This window comes from Ochotona curzoniae, unplaced genomic scaffold (assembly GCF_017591425.1).
Source record: "Ochotona curzoniae isolate NIBS_2020 unplaced genomic scaffold, NIBS_Ocur_1.0 contig_2688, whole genome shotgun sequence".
Lineage (NCBI taxonomy): Eukaryota > Metazoa > Chordata > Mammalia > Lagomorpha > Ochotonidae > Ochotona > Ochotona curzoniae.
In genome coordinates, this window is record NW_024465553.1 from 243,723 (window position 1) to 256,253 (window position 12,531).

The 12,531-nt window shown below is 67.4% G+C and overlaps 2 protein-coding genes across 4 annotated transcripts; both read right to left on the reverse strand.

The window, feature by feature from the left end:
• Positions 1 to 717: 717 nt before the first annotated feature.
• On the reverse strand, positions 718 to 2,581 carry TMEM121 (transmembrane protein 121). The gene is made up of 2 exons (XM_040974972.1): positions 2,499 to 2,581; positions 718 to 1,821 (listed from the first exon to the last, which is right to left on the reverse strand). The coding sequence occupies exon 2, from the start codon at positions 1,688 to 1,690 to the stop codon at positions 734 to 736; it is 957 nt and encodes a 318-aa protein (XP_040830906.1). The 5' UTR covers positions 1,691 to 1,821; positions 2,499 to 2,581; the 3' UTR covers positions 718 to 733.
• A 4,007-nt stretch (positions 2,582 to 6,588) lies between these two features.
• TEDC1 (tubulin epsilon and delta complex 1) lies at positions 6,589 to 11,431 on the reverse strand. Of its 3 annotated transcripts, XM_040974969.1 has the most exons (8): positions 11,300 to 11,431; positions 11,140 to 11,218; positions 10,506 to 10,702; positions 10,277 to 10,432; positions 9,776 to 9,874; positions 8,911 to 8,997; positions 8,496 to 8,675; positions 6,589 to 7,061 (listed from the first exon to the last, which is right to left on the reverse strand). In XM_040974969.1, exons 1-8 carry the CDS (start codon positions 11,429 to 11,431, stop codon positions 6,732 to 6,734), a joined length of 1,260 nt encoding a protein of 419 aa, XP_040830903.1. In that variant the 3' UTR covers positions 6,589 to 6,731. The 3 variants fall into 3 exon arrangements, with proteins under 3 accessions (XP_040830903.1, XP_040830904.1, XP_040830905.1); XM_040974970.1 differs by lacking the exon at positions 9,776 to 9,874; XM_040974971.1 differs by lacking the exon at positions 8,496 to 8,675.
• Between the last annotated feature and the right edge of the window lie 1,100 nt (positions 11,432 to 12,531).

Genomic DNA, 12,531 nt, shown 5'->3' on the forward strand with positions numbered 1-12,531 from the left:
TGCTTCCCTCTGTGGGAGAAGCCAATTTCCCCTGTGCCATGGCAGCAGGAGCAGCCAGGGAGTTCCTCTAGGAAGAACCCAGTAAGATGCCTGGGGAGCCCCCACTGCCTGTCCAGCCTGCCAGCCAGGCGGGGTCAGGACACAGCACCTGGTTTCCAGCAGCTCCCAGGGTGGTAGGTGGGGTTGGTGTGGTCAGGGATCCATGCCATCCCGTACAGGGCTAGGGCTGCTACTGCCAGGGAGATGCACGGAGCGGGGAGGGTCAGGCCCAGGTCCATGGTGCCCCCAGGGTCGGGGAGCTACATGGAGCGGGGAGGGTCAGGGCTGGGGTCTGAGATGCCCCCCCGGGGGGGGGTGGAACCAGGAAGGGAGTAGGACCAGGCCTGGGGTCCAAGATGCCCCCACCACCACCCCGGTGCCTCTGGCAGCACAGAGCAGTTAAGGGGGTAAGGGGGAGAGGCACAGCCTGGGTCCTCGCCCTGGCCAGGCTGTGGGGCCCAGCGCTAGACCCCGGAGTACACCAGACACAGGGAAGAGGCGAGGCAGAGCGGTGCAGGTACAAAACCGTGAACACGAGTCTTTAAAACGACAGAGGCGCCCCCAGGGCCCAGGCCTCCGCGCCGGCCTCCCCGGCCAAGCAGGCAGCGCGCCGAGGACAGAGGATTCCTGAGATGAAGCAGCAGCGGGAGGCGGAGGGGGCCCTCGCCGCCCCCACCGCGCCCCGCGGGCCCCGTCACGTGTCCAGGGCTTCGCGCGTGGGCGAGGGCCCGTGCGGGTGCCCGGGCGGGCCGTGCGGGGGCGCCGGCACCGCGTTGCGCTGAGCGGGCGGCGGCGGCGGTTGCAGCTCCAGCGCGAGCGCGGGCGGCGGGAAGTCGCGCACCTGGCGCCGGTACTCGAGGAAGGTGCAGGCCTTGGTGGCCAGCGCCACCACGTTCTTGCCCACGAAGATGGCCGAGACGCGGCTGTCGCGGAAGAGTGCCAGGTTGGCGGCGCGCGCCAGCACGGCCACCACGTTGACGGTGGCGAGGCTGAGCACCGGATAGAGCATCATCTTCTGCGGCGCAATGTGCTCGCCCTGCATGCTGACCTCGCTGAGCGCCACGCACGGCAGCACGAGCAGCAGCATGTAGCAGTAGAAGAAGGTGAGGCCCTCGGCCCACAGCGGCAGCCCGCTGCGCGGCGGCTCCCACAGGCTGGCCTGCATGTCCAGCAGGTCCAGCAGGTCCAGCGCCACCCAGAAGAGGCGGCCGCGCAGGTCCTCGCGCTTGCGGAAGGTGCGCACGTACTCCATGCGGTCGAGGGCCACGAGCAGCAGAAAGAGGCCCGGCACGCACACCGACAGCAGCAGCGTCAGCGCCTTGCGCGCAACGGGGTCGGTGGCGCTGCGCCGCGCCGCCTTGTAGTTCTGGAACACGAAGTAGAGCTTGATCTCCAGCACGAAGACGTACAGGAACCAGAGGATCATGGCGTAGCCGCGCTTGGCCGTGCGCACCTCGGCACCCACCCACACGGCCACGTAGCGCAGCACCAGCAGAAAGCACACGTCGCCCACCAGCACCACGATGCACACACCGATCTTGCGCGGGCCCTGGTTCTGCTCCACCAGGTACGCGTCCATCACGGCCATGCTGCCCATGATCACCAGCGTGGTCAGGCACACGTGCCGCCGGTCCGGGGGCGGCAGCACCATGGTCGGCCACCGGGGCCCCACCGTCAGGCGCCACGCGGCCCTGGGAGGCCCGGATGGCGGCGGCGGGTGGCGCTCAGCCCGCGGGCATGGCGGGGCGCGGCAGCCGGGCACGGGGCCGGCGAGATGCGAACCTGAGGAAGACCAGAGGAGAACGGGTCAGGCCGCTAGGCGCGGCGACCGGGGCTGGGGAGAGGGGACCCGCGGCGGCCGGGGCGCACGGCCTCCAGGGGGCACCGCACGTCCACCTGAGCGGCTGGCACCTCCTTCCCGCCGCCGCCAAGGCCGAGACGGAACGGAAGCGGCTTCTCGGCTTCGCGCGCATCCTCCGCCCCAGGGGAACCGGCTCCGCTCCCCAAGCGCTGCGCGCCCCAGGGGTGGGGAGACCCGCGAGCCTCGGCCCGGGACCCCGCGTCCTCCCGCGCCGCGCCACCCCCTCCTCCCTCCCAGCGCATCCGCCCCCAGACCCGCACCAGCGCACACATCCGGGCCCCTCCCCATCCTCGCACAGCCCCCCAGGCCCAGGGGCCCAGGAAACGGCGCTGTCTAGACAAAGGCGTAGAATTCGCCGTCCGCATGACGGACAGGCCGGGGCTCCCGCGGTCCCTGCAAATGGCGAAGGCCTGGGGCTCCGCACCCGGCGCGCCTCCAAGGGGTCCCCACAGCCACCCGCGCACTTGTGGGTCCCCAGGCCCCAACCCTCCCGCCTCCAACCGCCCTGAGCTGCCGCTCCCTGCGGCACGCCCCGTTCTCACGCCCACCGGGTCTGCTGCGGGGCCGTGAAGCCCGCTCCGGCCGTGTCCCCGCACACCTGGGCCTCCGCCTGCAGCCGTGCCGGGAATCTCTGCCTCGCCTCCGCTCGCCGAACCGCCACCGCTCTCTCAGCCACTCCTCAAACCCAGGGCCGGGGCGTGCGGGCAACGGGACAGACCCTGCCCCCCGGAAGCCAGGGCCAGGCCCGGCCGCCCCACCCCCACGCTCCGCCCAGGCCTCTGTCCCCGGGCCCCCCCGGGCCAGACCTCGGCGGCTCGGCCCGCACTCGGACCCCGACCTCCCGTGCCCGCCCCCTCGGCCCCACAGGCCCCGCGGCGCGCGCGAGGGCAGAGACGAGCGGCGACGCCTGCACGACCACCCCGCAGCCTCCTGCCCGCGCCTACCCCGCCTCCGGCCACGCCGAGCCTCTGCGCCCGGCCGCCCCGGCCCGGAGGCCCCGCCCCGCGCCCGGAGGCCCCGCGCCCGGCGAGCGGGGAGGGTCCTGGCGGCCGCGCGGTTACCACGGCGGCCGCAGTGCGCGGCGGGGCAGGTGGCGCGGGGCCCGAACACCGCAGGGCTCACCCGCAACACTGAGATTGCGCCGTGCCCACCCCGGGCGGGGATCCCACTCACGACCGAGCCCGCTGCCCGCCGAGTCGGCCGCGGCAGGGGGCGGGGCTGCCGCCCGGCTCGCTGCGGTTGGCCGCGCGGGAACGGCCGCTGCGGGCGCCCTGGACCTTGGCCGCGGCTCGGGCCGGGGTCCTCTGTCGGCTATGGCAAGACCTCGAGCGTCCCTGGGCCCGCTGCGCCGGCGCCGCAGCTGATGGCCGGGACTGCGGACAGAGCTGCCCCCACTGTACCCTGGTCTGCGCGCCCCTACCCACCGCGAGCCATTCCATCCCTGGAGCACAGGCCGGCGTGTGTTCTGCGGGACATGTGCCATGCAGGATCCTGGGGCGAGGAGGGGTGGAGCCAAACCCATCTGGGCCTGTTCTGCACCGTGCTGCTGGTGGGCTGTGAGCAAGTGGGGGCCCCGGGCGGCAGAGTTGGGCTTGGAGCGCTGTCCCAGCAGTCCACTCCCGCCCCTGGGGAAGGCCTCAGGACACCCCAAAATTGGGCTGCCCAGGAAGGGACTGCATCCGGCGAGGGAGGAGGGCTAGAGGAAGGGCACGAACCCAGAACACTGTACGGCCCCTCATCCCACGCTCTGCCAGGGCCCAGCTGGGTAGGGCACCCCAGACCACCCCGCCCCCCTCCAGGGTCCAGCTGGGCGCCCAGAGACCCCCAGGCCTCCCAGCGCTCCGCCAGGGTCCAGCTGGGTGCCCCTCAACCTGAGGCCAACCTGCACCCTGCCAGGCCCTAGCTGGGTGCCCCACGACCCCAGGCCACACCACCCTCCACCAGGGCCCAGCTGCACACCCCGTGACCTAGTCCCATAAGGCCGAGAGTCAGGGCTGGGCAGGGGCAGCAGCGGAACTTCTCTGCTGGAGATTCCAGAAGGAAGTAGCCCCAAGCGAGCCACCAAAGGGAGATGAGGAGGCCACACTGCTGTGCACTCAGGGCCTCTGTGGCCCAGAGGGTCCTGCCAGGCAGGGCAGACATGCTGGAAGGAAGTGCTGGGCCGAGTGGATGGGATGGAGTGGCCACAGGCCACGGACTGGGATGCACTAAGGGCCTGGGCTGGGGTCAGCTCCGCCTGCCGAGGCCCCTAGATGGACAATAGCCACCGCGAGGGTCCCACAGGAAGGGCAGCAGCCCCAGCTAGCAGGGGAAGGCAGGAGCTCCCCAAGGCAGCGAGGCAGGAGCTCAACCGGCACATGGGGCCAGAAGCAGCTGAGGTCCCCACCTGCAGCACCGGCACCCCATGTGAACAGCAGTTTATGCTCTGGCTGCTCCACTTCTGACCCAGCTCCGCACTAGTGGCCTGAGAAAGCGGTGAAACATGGCCAAGTGCTTGAGCCCCTGCCCCCATGTGGGAAACCTGGAAGAAACTCCAGGCTTCATATGGGCTCAGCTATATGAAGCTGTGTGTGGCCGTTGTGGCCACATGGGGCCCTATGTGAGCATGGGACAGCCTGGCTCATCCAGGGATCCTCCTGGGGGATGGACTCAGGCACTGAGCTGTTCTCTGAGGCATGCAGGTGCATTCCTGGCAGACTAGACAGAAAGCAGTGGCCAGGCCTAGAACAGCTGCTTTGCTTCAGGCACCTCCCCCAGTGGATCAAGGCCCCAGCACCCACCCACCCTAGTGGCTCAGCACCTTGTCCCCCAGCACCCATCCACCCCAGTGGCTTAGTGCCCTGTCCCCCAGCACCCATCCACCCGTTACTCAGCACCTTGTCCCCCAGCACCCATGCACCCTCACACTGCTGCTTTATCTTCATACTTTCATTTATTAGAAGAGCAGGGACAGACCTCCATGCTTCTTGCCCCAACTCTCACCATAGCTGGCCGGCGCTGAGGCTGGACCAGGCTAAATGCAAGAACCCAGAACTGCACTCACCCACAAGCATGTCAGAGAGCTAAGTTTGAGCCACAGCCTGCTGTTCCTAAGGGACACTCTAGCTGACAGCTGGAGCCAGGACTAGCACCCAGCCTCACCCATAGGTGATGCAGCATCCCCAGCAGCGTCACCACTCCCATCAACCTGCCAACCACCCATCTCGGACAAAACCAGCCAAGGAGGCAGGTGTGACCCTGGAGGAGCGCCTAGCTGTTGGTGGGAATGTGGAAGCCCCCCCAGCTCCGCTGGGCTGACACCTGCTATGTCACCACACACACCCCTCCTGCCTCAATCCTGCTGGCCTCCAGTGGCTGTCCTCCCTGTCCCTCTCATCACCCCCAAGACTCCTGCCAATGTCCCCATGCCTCTCACAGCTTGCGCTCACTGGGGCTGCAGTGCCAGCCCCACCCCAGGTCTCCCGTGAGATCCTGACCTGTATCCATTGCGCTCTCTCTGTGCAGCACTTGCCCTTGTTTTAAAGATTCATTGACTTAAAAGCCAGGCTTCCAAAAAGACATTTCTGTCTACTGGTTTACCGCTTGACACCTGCACCACCCAAAGCCAGCCATACAGATCCCCGCCCAGGTGTCTCCATGAGTGCTGAACAAAGTACTGGAGCCACCACTGCTGCCTCCCAGGGGCACGCCAGCAGAAGCTGCCTCAGAACCAGGCCAGAGCAGGACTGGCACATGGCTTCAAGTGGCAGCTGAGCCACCCCAAGGGAGATTGGCTCTGAGGGGGCAGAGCTGTTTGCTATTAGTACCCTTGTTCCCAGCTCCCCACCCCACCCTCCAGGTCTCCTGTGCCCTGGAACTCCTGAGGAAGCCTGCAGGATCTCCCAGGAACAGCTGCCACCCAAGATCCAAGCCCCACTGCCCACTGCCGGGCTGCCCACTTGCCCCACATGGAGCTCAGGCCAGCTTTTAGGAGGGAACACGGAAGGCCCCATTGGCTGTGGGGGAGGGGCTTGAGGCCAAGGAGGACCCCAGTGCGCCCAGGGCCTGGTGCTCAGAAGTCACACAAACCAGGACATGGCCTTTCCCCAAGGCCCTGTCCTCTCAGGAGCTCAGGTCCCATTGGAACAGCCACAGGTCAAGACCACATGGACACCGCAGACCAAAGGCAGGGCGCAGCTCCTTGGTGTGGCAGATTGGCGGGAGGGTGTAAGCCCTGGCCAGGACCCACGGGCCAGCCCGGGAGGAGGCTGCCAGAGCCTGGCCACGCCGTTGGTGCTGCCAGGACCTGCACGTGGGAAAGGCCTGTGGAAACTCCAGCAGAACCACCTCCAACCGAGGGGAGGTGGTGGCTGAAAGCCAGGCCCAGTCCTACCAGGGAAAGTTCCAAGAGGCGGCAGGAGCGCCGGCGGCTGCGTCCCAGAACAATGCAGCCTTTGTCAGGCGTGGGAGCTGGCCAGGCAGCCTCGGCACAAAGCTGTTCTGTCCACGGCTGCCCTGCCCCCGCCTGACAGCGCTCCCCATACCCAACCCGCAGCAGGACCCAGGGTGAGCAGTGAGGGGCTCTCCAGAGCAGCCACCTGGGGAGGCTGACTGGGGACACCTGCCCTGCCCCCGCCTGGCACGGTGAGCAGTGAGGGGCCCTCCAGGGCAGCCCTCCCACTGGCCCGTCCCAACACAGAAGCTGAGCAGCTGGCATGACTGTTTATTTCAGAGCCCCAGCCAAGGACCTAAATGCTCACAGCCCCTAGCTAGCCATGACCTGCCCGCAGGTGGGCACCCATGCCAGCTGGACCCTGCTCCTCTGACACTCTCAGCAGGCTCTGGCCGACCCTCAACGTCCAGGCGCTGGGATCCAGACGAGACCAGGCAGCGTTCCGGCCAGCCTGGCCAGCTCCCGTCGACACTGTTCCTGCAGCTGGCACAGCAGCGCTTCCAGACAGGCCTCCTGGCTTCTCAACAGACTGATGACTTCCGTAGCCCGCAGACCCTGGCTGGACAGCATCCCATCCTCACTTCTCACCAGCCGATGGGGCCCAAGGGGCTGGGCAGGGATGCCGCCCTCCTCCCAGGACTGCTGCAGGGAGGCTAGTGCCTGGCTCACGGCCTCCCGCACGGCCTGTCGAGAGCGGCTCCACTGCGGTCCCTGGCCCTGGCCATCCACCTGCAACAAGATAGAGCCTCAGCTGGAGCTGCCCTGGGCCCTGGACCCGGTGTCCCTACAGCTGCTCCTGGAGGGGTGTGGGCAGACCCCAGATACACCCTGCTTCACCTGTGCCAGCAGAGTGCTCCCAGGGACCCCAAATCCAGCAAAGCCTGCTGCACCCCGACAGGGACCCCGGATGCTGACAGGAACAGGGTCCTCTGGCCCTCAAGTGTCCCCCAGGACCGCCTGTGCGGCCCCAGCTTGCTGTGGGGGGATGTGGGCCTGGTTCTGGCAGCCAAGCTCCCAAGCCCCAGGCCCACCCAGCACCCAGGGCAGAGCCCTTGGGGACACACTCCCTGGTGACCTTCAGGAATAGTGCAGGGGACAGCTGTGCAGTGGGCAGCAGATAGAGGAGTCCCCTCACCCCTCAGGGGTACTGCACTCTAGAGGGCACCCGGCCTGCAGTTGAGGTTGAACCAGTTCAGCAGCAAAAGCTTCCTTGTGTGCAGGAGACAAGGGAAGGACTCACCACCCTGCCTCAGGGCAGGGGCGGCAGGGCCTCCCAAGAGATCTGGACTGAGTCCCTGCTTCAGCCACAGCCAGGGGTCAGGCAGGCAACAGGGAGCAGCCCAGCAGCCGGGACTCCTTGTCTGTTCCACCTATCTGCACCTCTCAAGCAAATAAGAACAGGGCTGTGGCACAGCCAGCGAGGTTGTCGCCTGCAGTGTCAGCATCCCGTATGGGCTCTGGTTCTAAAACCAGCGGCTCTACTCCCATACTGCTCCCTGCCTGGAAAAGGCCTGGGAAAGCGGTGGAGGATGGCCCAAGGCCTTGGGACCCCAGAGCAGGCTCCTGGCTCCTGGCTTCAGACCTGCCCAGTGCTGAATATTGAGCCACTTGGGGGGTGAGCTAGTGGATCAAAGATCTCTCTGTAACTCGGCCTTTCGAATGAACAAATCTTTAAAGTTAAATTAATAATAAAAACAGGACCCGGGCACAGCACAATGGCCTAGTGGCTAAAGTCCTCACCTTGAAAACTGCAATACCATATGGGTGCCGGTTCTAATCCCGGCAGCTCCACTTCCCATCCAGCTCCCTGCCTGTGTCCTGGAAAAGCAGTGGAGGATGGCCCAAAGCTTTGGGACCCTGCACCCACATGGGAGACCCAGAAGAGTTCCTGGCTCCTGGCTCTAGATCGGCACAGCACTGGCCATTGCAGTCACTTGGGGAGTGAATCATCGGACGGAAAATCTTCCTCTCTATCTCTCTGCTCCTCTCTGTATATCTGCCTTTCCAACAAAAATAAATACACCTTTAAAAAAAATAAATAAAAACAAACAGCATGCAATTCTAGAAGTGGCTCAGCTCCATTAGCACTTCCCTGGAGTCACCCGCCATGGGGGAGGGGGTGGCATGGAGCTGGGCACCAAGCCTGTGCATGCAGGGCCTCACCCTGGCCTCCCAGGCTGCCCGTCTCGGCTCTGCTGCCTCCCGCAGCTCCTCCTGCAGGCCCTGCAGATCCCGCTCCAGCAGCTCCCACTCGTCAACTCCACGCTTGGGAATTCTGGGCAGACATGCAGGCGGGGAGGCTGGGGTAGGGGCCCCCGCAGGGCAGATGTCCAGAATAGTGTCCTGCAGAGACACACATGTGGGTGTGCTGGCCCAGGCCCCACCTGGTGGCACAAGGGCAGTGCCCAAAGCAGTGGTGGCCCCTGATGCCAGTCACTCGGCAGGTAGTGTCCGGGAAGTCCCGGAGGCCACGGGACCAGCAACGTGGGCCTCCCCACAGGTGCAGCAGGCACCCCCCACATGTGCACTGGGCACCCCCACAGGTGCACCACCCACAGGTATAGCAGGCACCCCTCACCAGCCACTGCCAGTAGACGAGCTGGCTCCCCCGCCAGTGCATCGCGGCCTCCAGACGTGCATTCTCACTCTCCAGAGCCTGGAGCAGCTGCAAAGAGAGACCTCACACAGGCCGGGGAAGCCCAAACTCCCCTCCCTGCAAGCCCCACCACCCCACTCAGTGTCCACTGAGGAGTCTCCCTGCAGGGGCTGCAGGCACCTGACTGCCAGCTCAGGTCCCCGTGCCACTTCAAGAGGGGGTCAAAGCCAAGGGCAGGCCCAGAAGGCCCCAAGAGCCATTACAGGCAAGAGGAGGCCCAGGTAGCACAAGGCTCCAGGACTGGACCCACCAACACAATGTGGCACAGGGTCACTTGCCCCTGCCCCATGCCACCTGTGCCCATGGAGGGACAGGGCAGGGAAGGGGCAAGGCCAATCCAAGTGTCAGCAAGTGCTAGACCTGTCCGGCTGCCACGTGATAGTGGTGGGCAGGTCCTGCAGCGTGGGTCAGCAGGAGGGGCAGTGGGGCCTGAGCACCCAATGCTGAGATACCACCAGCTCGAGCTGTTATGGCTTCTGCCAGGCCCAAGTCACCCTGAAGCCCAGGGGCCCACTACTGGGGACAGCCCCAGCCTGTCTTACAACTCCCAGAGGCCCCTGAGCCAGCCCGGGCCCCAGGGCTGCTCCTCTGTAATCAACCCCTCGGCAGGCACAGGATGAGACTGGGACGCACCTGTGTCAAGGCCCACCTCCTCCACCCCAGAGACACCCCTCGGGGTGACCAGCCCACCTGGGTGCCTGTGCCTTAAGACCCTGCCACGGGAAGCCAGTCCCGGAGAGCCTGGGACAGTGAGCTCAGGAACCCCCGGAGCCTTCCAGGCTCTCACCTGCCGGCCACTCTCTGGGTCCCTGAGAGCCTCAGTTTCCACAACAGACAGATGATGGAGGCTGCAGTCGCCATGGCAGCCGCGCGTGAACATATGGATCTGAAACAGCCAGGGCCAAGCCAGCCTGAGCGGACCCAGCACAGGAGCGGCTGGCCTTCGAGAGGACCATGGCGAGGGGCTCGTGGCTGGGAGCCCCCACCCTCCTCACTGCACGGCTCCACTGGGCAGCAGCCAGGCCCACGACTTGAAGGGTGTGGGCCCCAGCAGGGAGACCGACCTTGGCTAGGCACAGTGGCCCAGAGGCCACAAGTGCACATATAGAGCAGCTGGCCCACCTAGAGTGGTGGAGTGGGGCGGGCCTCCCAGGGGGTAAGTTAGGACACCCTATGGGAGACTGGGTCTGCCAAAGACGGAGTGTGGGCGACAGGCCTCAGCCAGGCAGCCAGCAGCCCCTCGGCCCTGCTGCCCACCCAGCTCCCCGAGGCTCACAGCGCGGCCCACCTTGCTCAGGAGGGCAGCGTGCTCCTGCTGACTGCACATCAGGCCTTGCCACCGCAACCGCAGCGTCCCCATCAGCCACTGCACCAGGCGCACGTCCAAAGGGCCCTCAGGAGCCACGGAGGGTGCAGCTGGGCCGGGCCTGGCCGGCAACTCGCACTGGAGAGGGGACAGCAGGGATGCAGCCCAGAGCGCAGGAGAGGCCCCTAACTCGCCCTCACCCCACACCCACCTGGAACGCCGGCATCCGGTCCCCCAGCTGCACGCGCGTCTGGGCCAGCAGCTGTTCCAGCAGGGGCCCCCGAGCCAGGAGCCAGGACAGCGCCAGCAGCAGCTCCCGGCTGCCCCGCGAGCCATCCTCCGGCAGCTCCCACAGCGCCCGCCGCTGGTAGCCCTGGGCGCGCAGCGCGGCCTTCACCCAGCGGGCCTCTGCAGGGGACGGCGGGCTGAGGGGTACGCGGCGGCACCGACCCGAGCAGGCCGAAGGGACAGCGCTCCTTCCCGGGCCGGGGTCAGGGCTGCCCTGTCCACCTTCCAGGGAGGCGGGGCTCCGTGAGCGGGGCGGGGCTAGAGCCTTGGGGGCGTGGCCCCGCGGGGGGCTGGCCCACGTAGAGGGCGGTTCCCCTGAGGGACTTGGCTCCTTGAGAGGGCGGGGCCAGTGCATTTGGGGCGCCCTCCTGGAGGGCGGGGCTCTCGATTGGAGGCGGGACTCTTAGGGCCGAAGCTCACGTAGAGGGCGGGGCTCTGTCGGGCCGGGGCCCGAGGCCAAGTTCACTTAGAAAGCGGGGCTGTGTCGGGGGCGGAGCTCGCTTAGAGGGCGGGGCCGGGGCGGAGCTCGCTTGGAGGGCGGGGCGGGGCCGGCTCACCTGGGCCGAGCGAGGCGGGCACTGCGGGCGCCGGCAGCGCCGACAGCACACGGGCGAGGAGGCTCCAGAGCGCGGCGGCCTGCGGAAGAGAACGAGCGGCGAGCGGAGCCGTCTCCCTCCGCGCCGCCCGCCCCGCCCCGCCCCGCCCCGCCGCGCTCACTGCTTCCGGACGGTCAAACTTGGCGCGGCGGAAGGTCTCGGGGCTGGGCGCGGCGGGCAGCGCCCGACTCAGCGCGGCGACGGCCTCGGGCAGGGCGGCCGCCCCGCGAACCCGGCGCCGCCACCGCGCCATGCGCCTGCCGCCCGGTTCGCGCCGCCAATCGCAGGGGGCGGGGCCTGCGGCCAATCACGGGGCGCCAACCACAGGGCGGGCCAGCGCATGTGGCCAATCACAGGGCGGGCCGGGTGCCTGTGGCCAATCACATGGTGAGCCGAAGCCTGTGGCCAATCGCGGCGCAGGCCCGTGAGCGAGGTCCCGGCGTTTGAGAGCTAGGCGTTCCGACCCGTCCGGATGCACTTCCGGGTTGTTCGGCAACTCCAAGGAGCGCCCCCATGAGGAGGGCCGCGAGCTGGGTGGGCGGGGAGAGTGCCCGGGGAGGGTTTTGAACCCGTGCACGGGGAGGGTGGACGGGGAGGGCTTTGAACCCGTGGGCAGGAAGAGTGCACGGGGAGGGCCTTGAGCCGGGTGGACGGAGGACTGGACGGGGAGGGCCTTGAACCCGTGCTCGGATAGGGTGGACAGGAAGGGTGCACCGGGACGCGCGCAGGGGCAGCGCCTTTCCGGGGTGGCCGGCAGGGAGACCCCGAGCAAGGGCCTGCAGGATGCTCACGGCTGCTTGCCTTCCTCCCGACCCGCTGCTGTCAGTCCTGCCCCCAGGCTTCTCTCCGCCTCCACTTTTGTCCCCCACCCCCAGCTCGCATCCACCAGGTCCTGGTCTGGCCACAGTCCCTGGCACCCCTGCCCTTCCGGCACACCCTGTTGACTCCCCACTTTGCAGGCCCAGCCCTACCCAGGGTCACCCCAGCCCCAGGCATGGGGTGCACCTGCCAACCATCTGTTTTGGAGAGCATGAACCCTGCCCACAGTGTCCCCCAGGGCAGGCCACAGCGCACTCTGGGCCACTCCTGCTTGGCTGGTAGGGTTTCCAGGGCGCGTGGTGGGGTGGGTGGATTCGGGTGGGGCGGCAGGAAGTGGGAAGAGGGCAGGCCAGGAGTCCTCCCCAAGTGGCTGGGAGGGCGCAGCTTGCCGGCTGACTCATGTGACTGCCCCACCCACTCCCAGAGGCATCACCCCTAGCCCTGGGCACCCCGCAGAGGGCCGCCTCTGTGGGTCTGGGAATTGGCAAGGGGCATGACCAGAGCAGATACCCCCGAATGGCCCCCAAGGGAAGT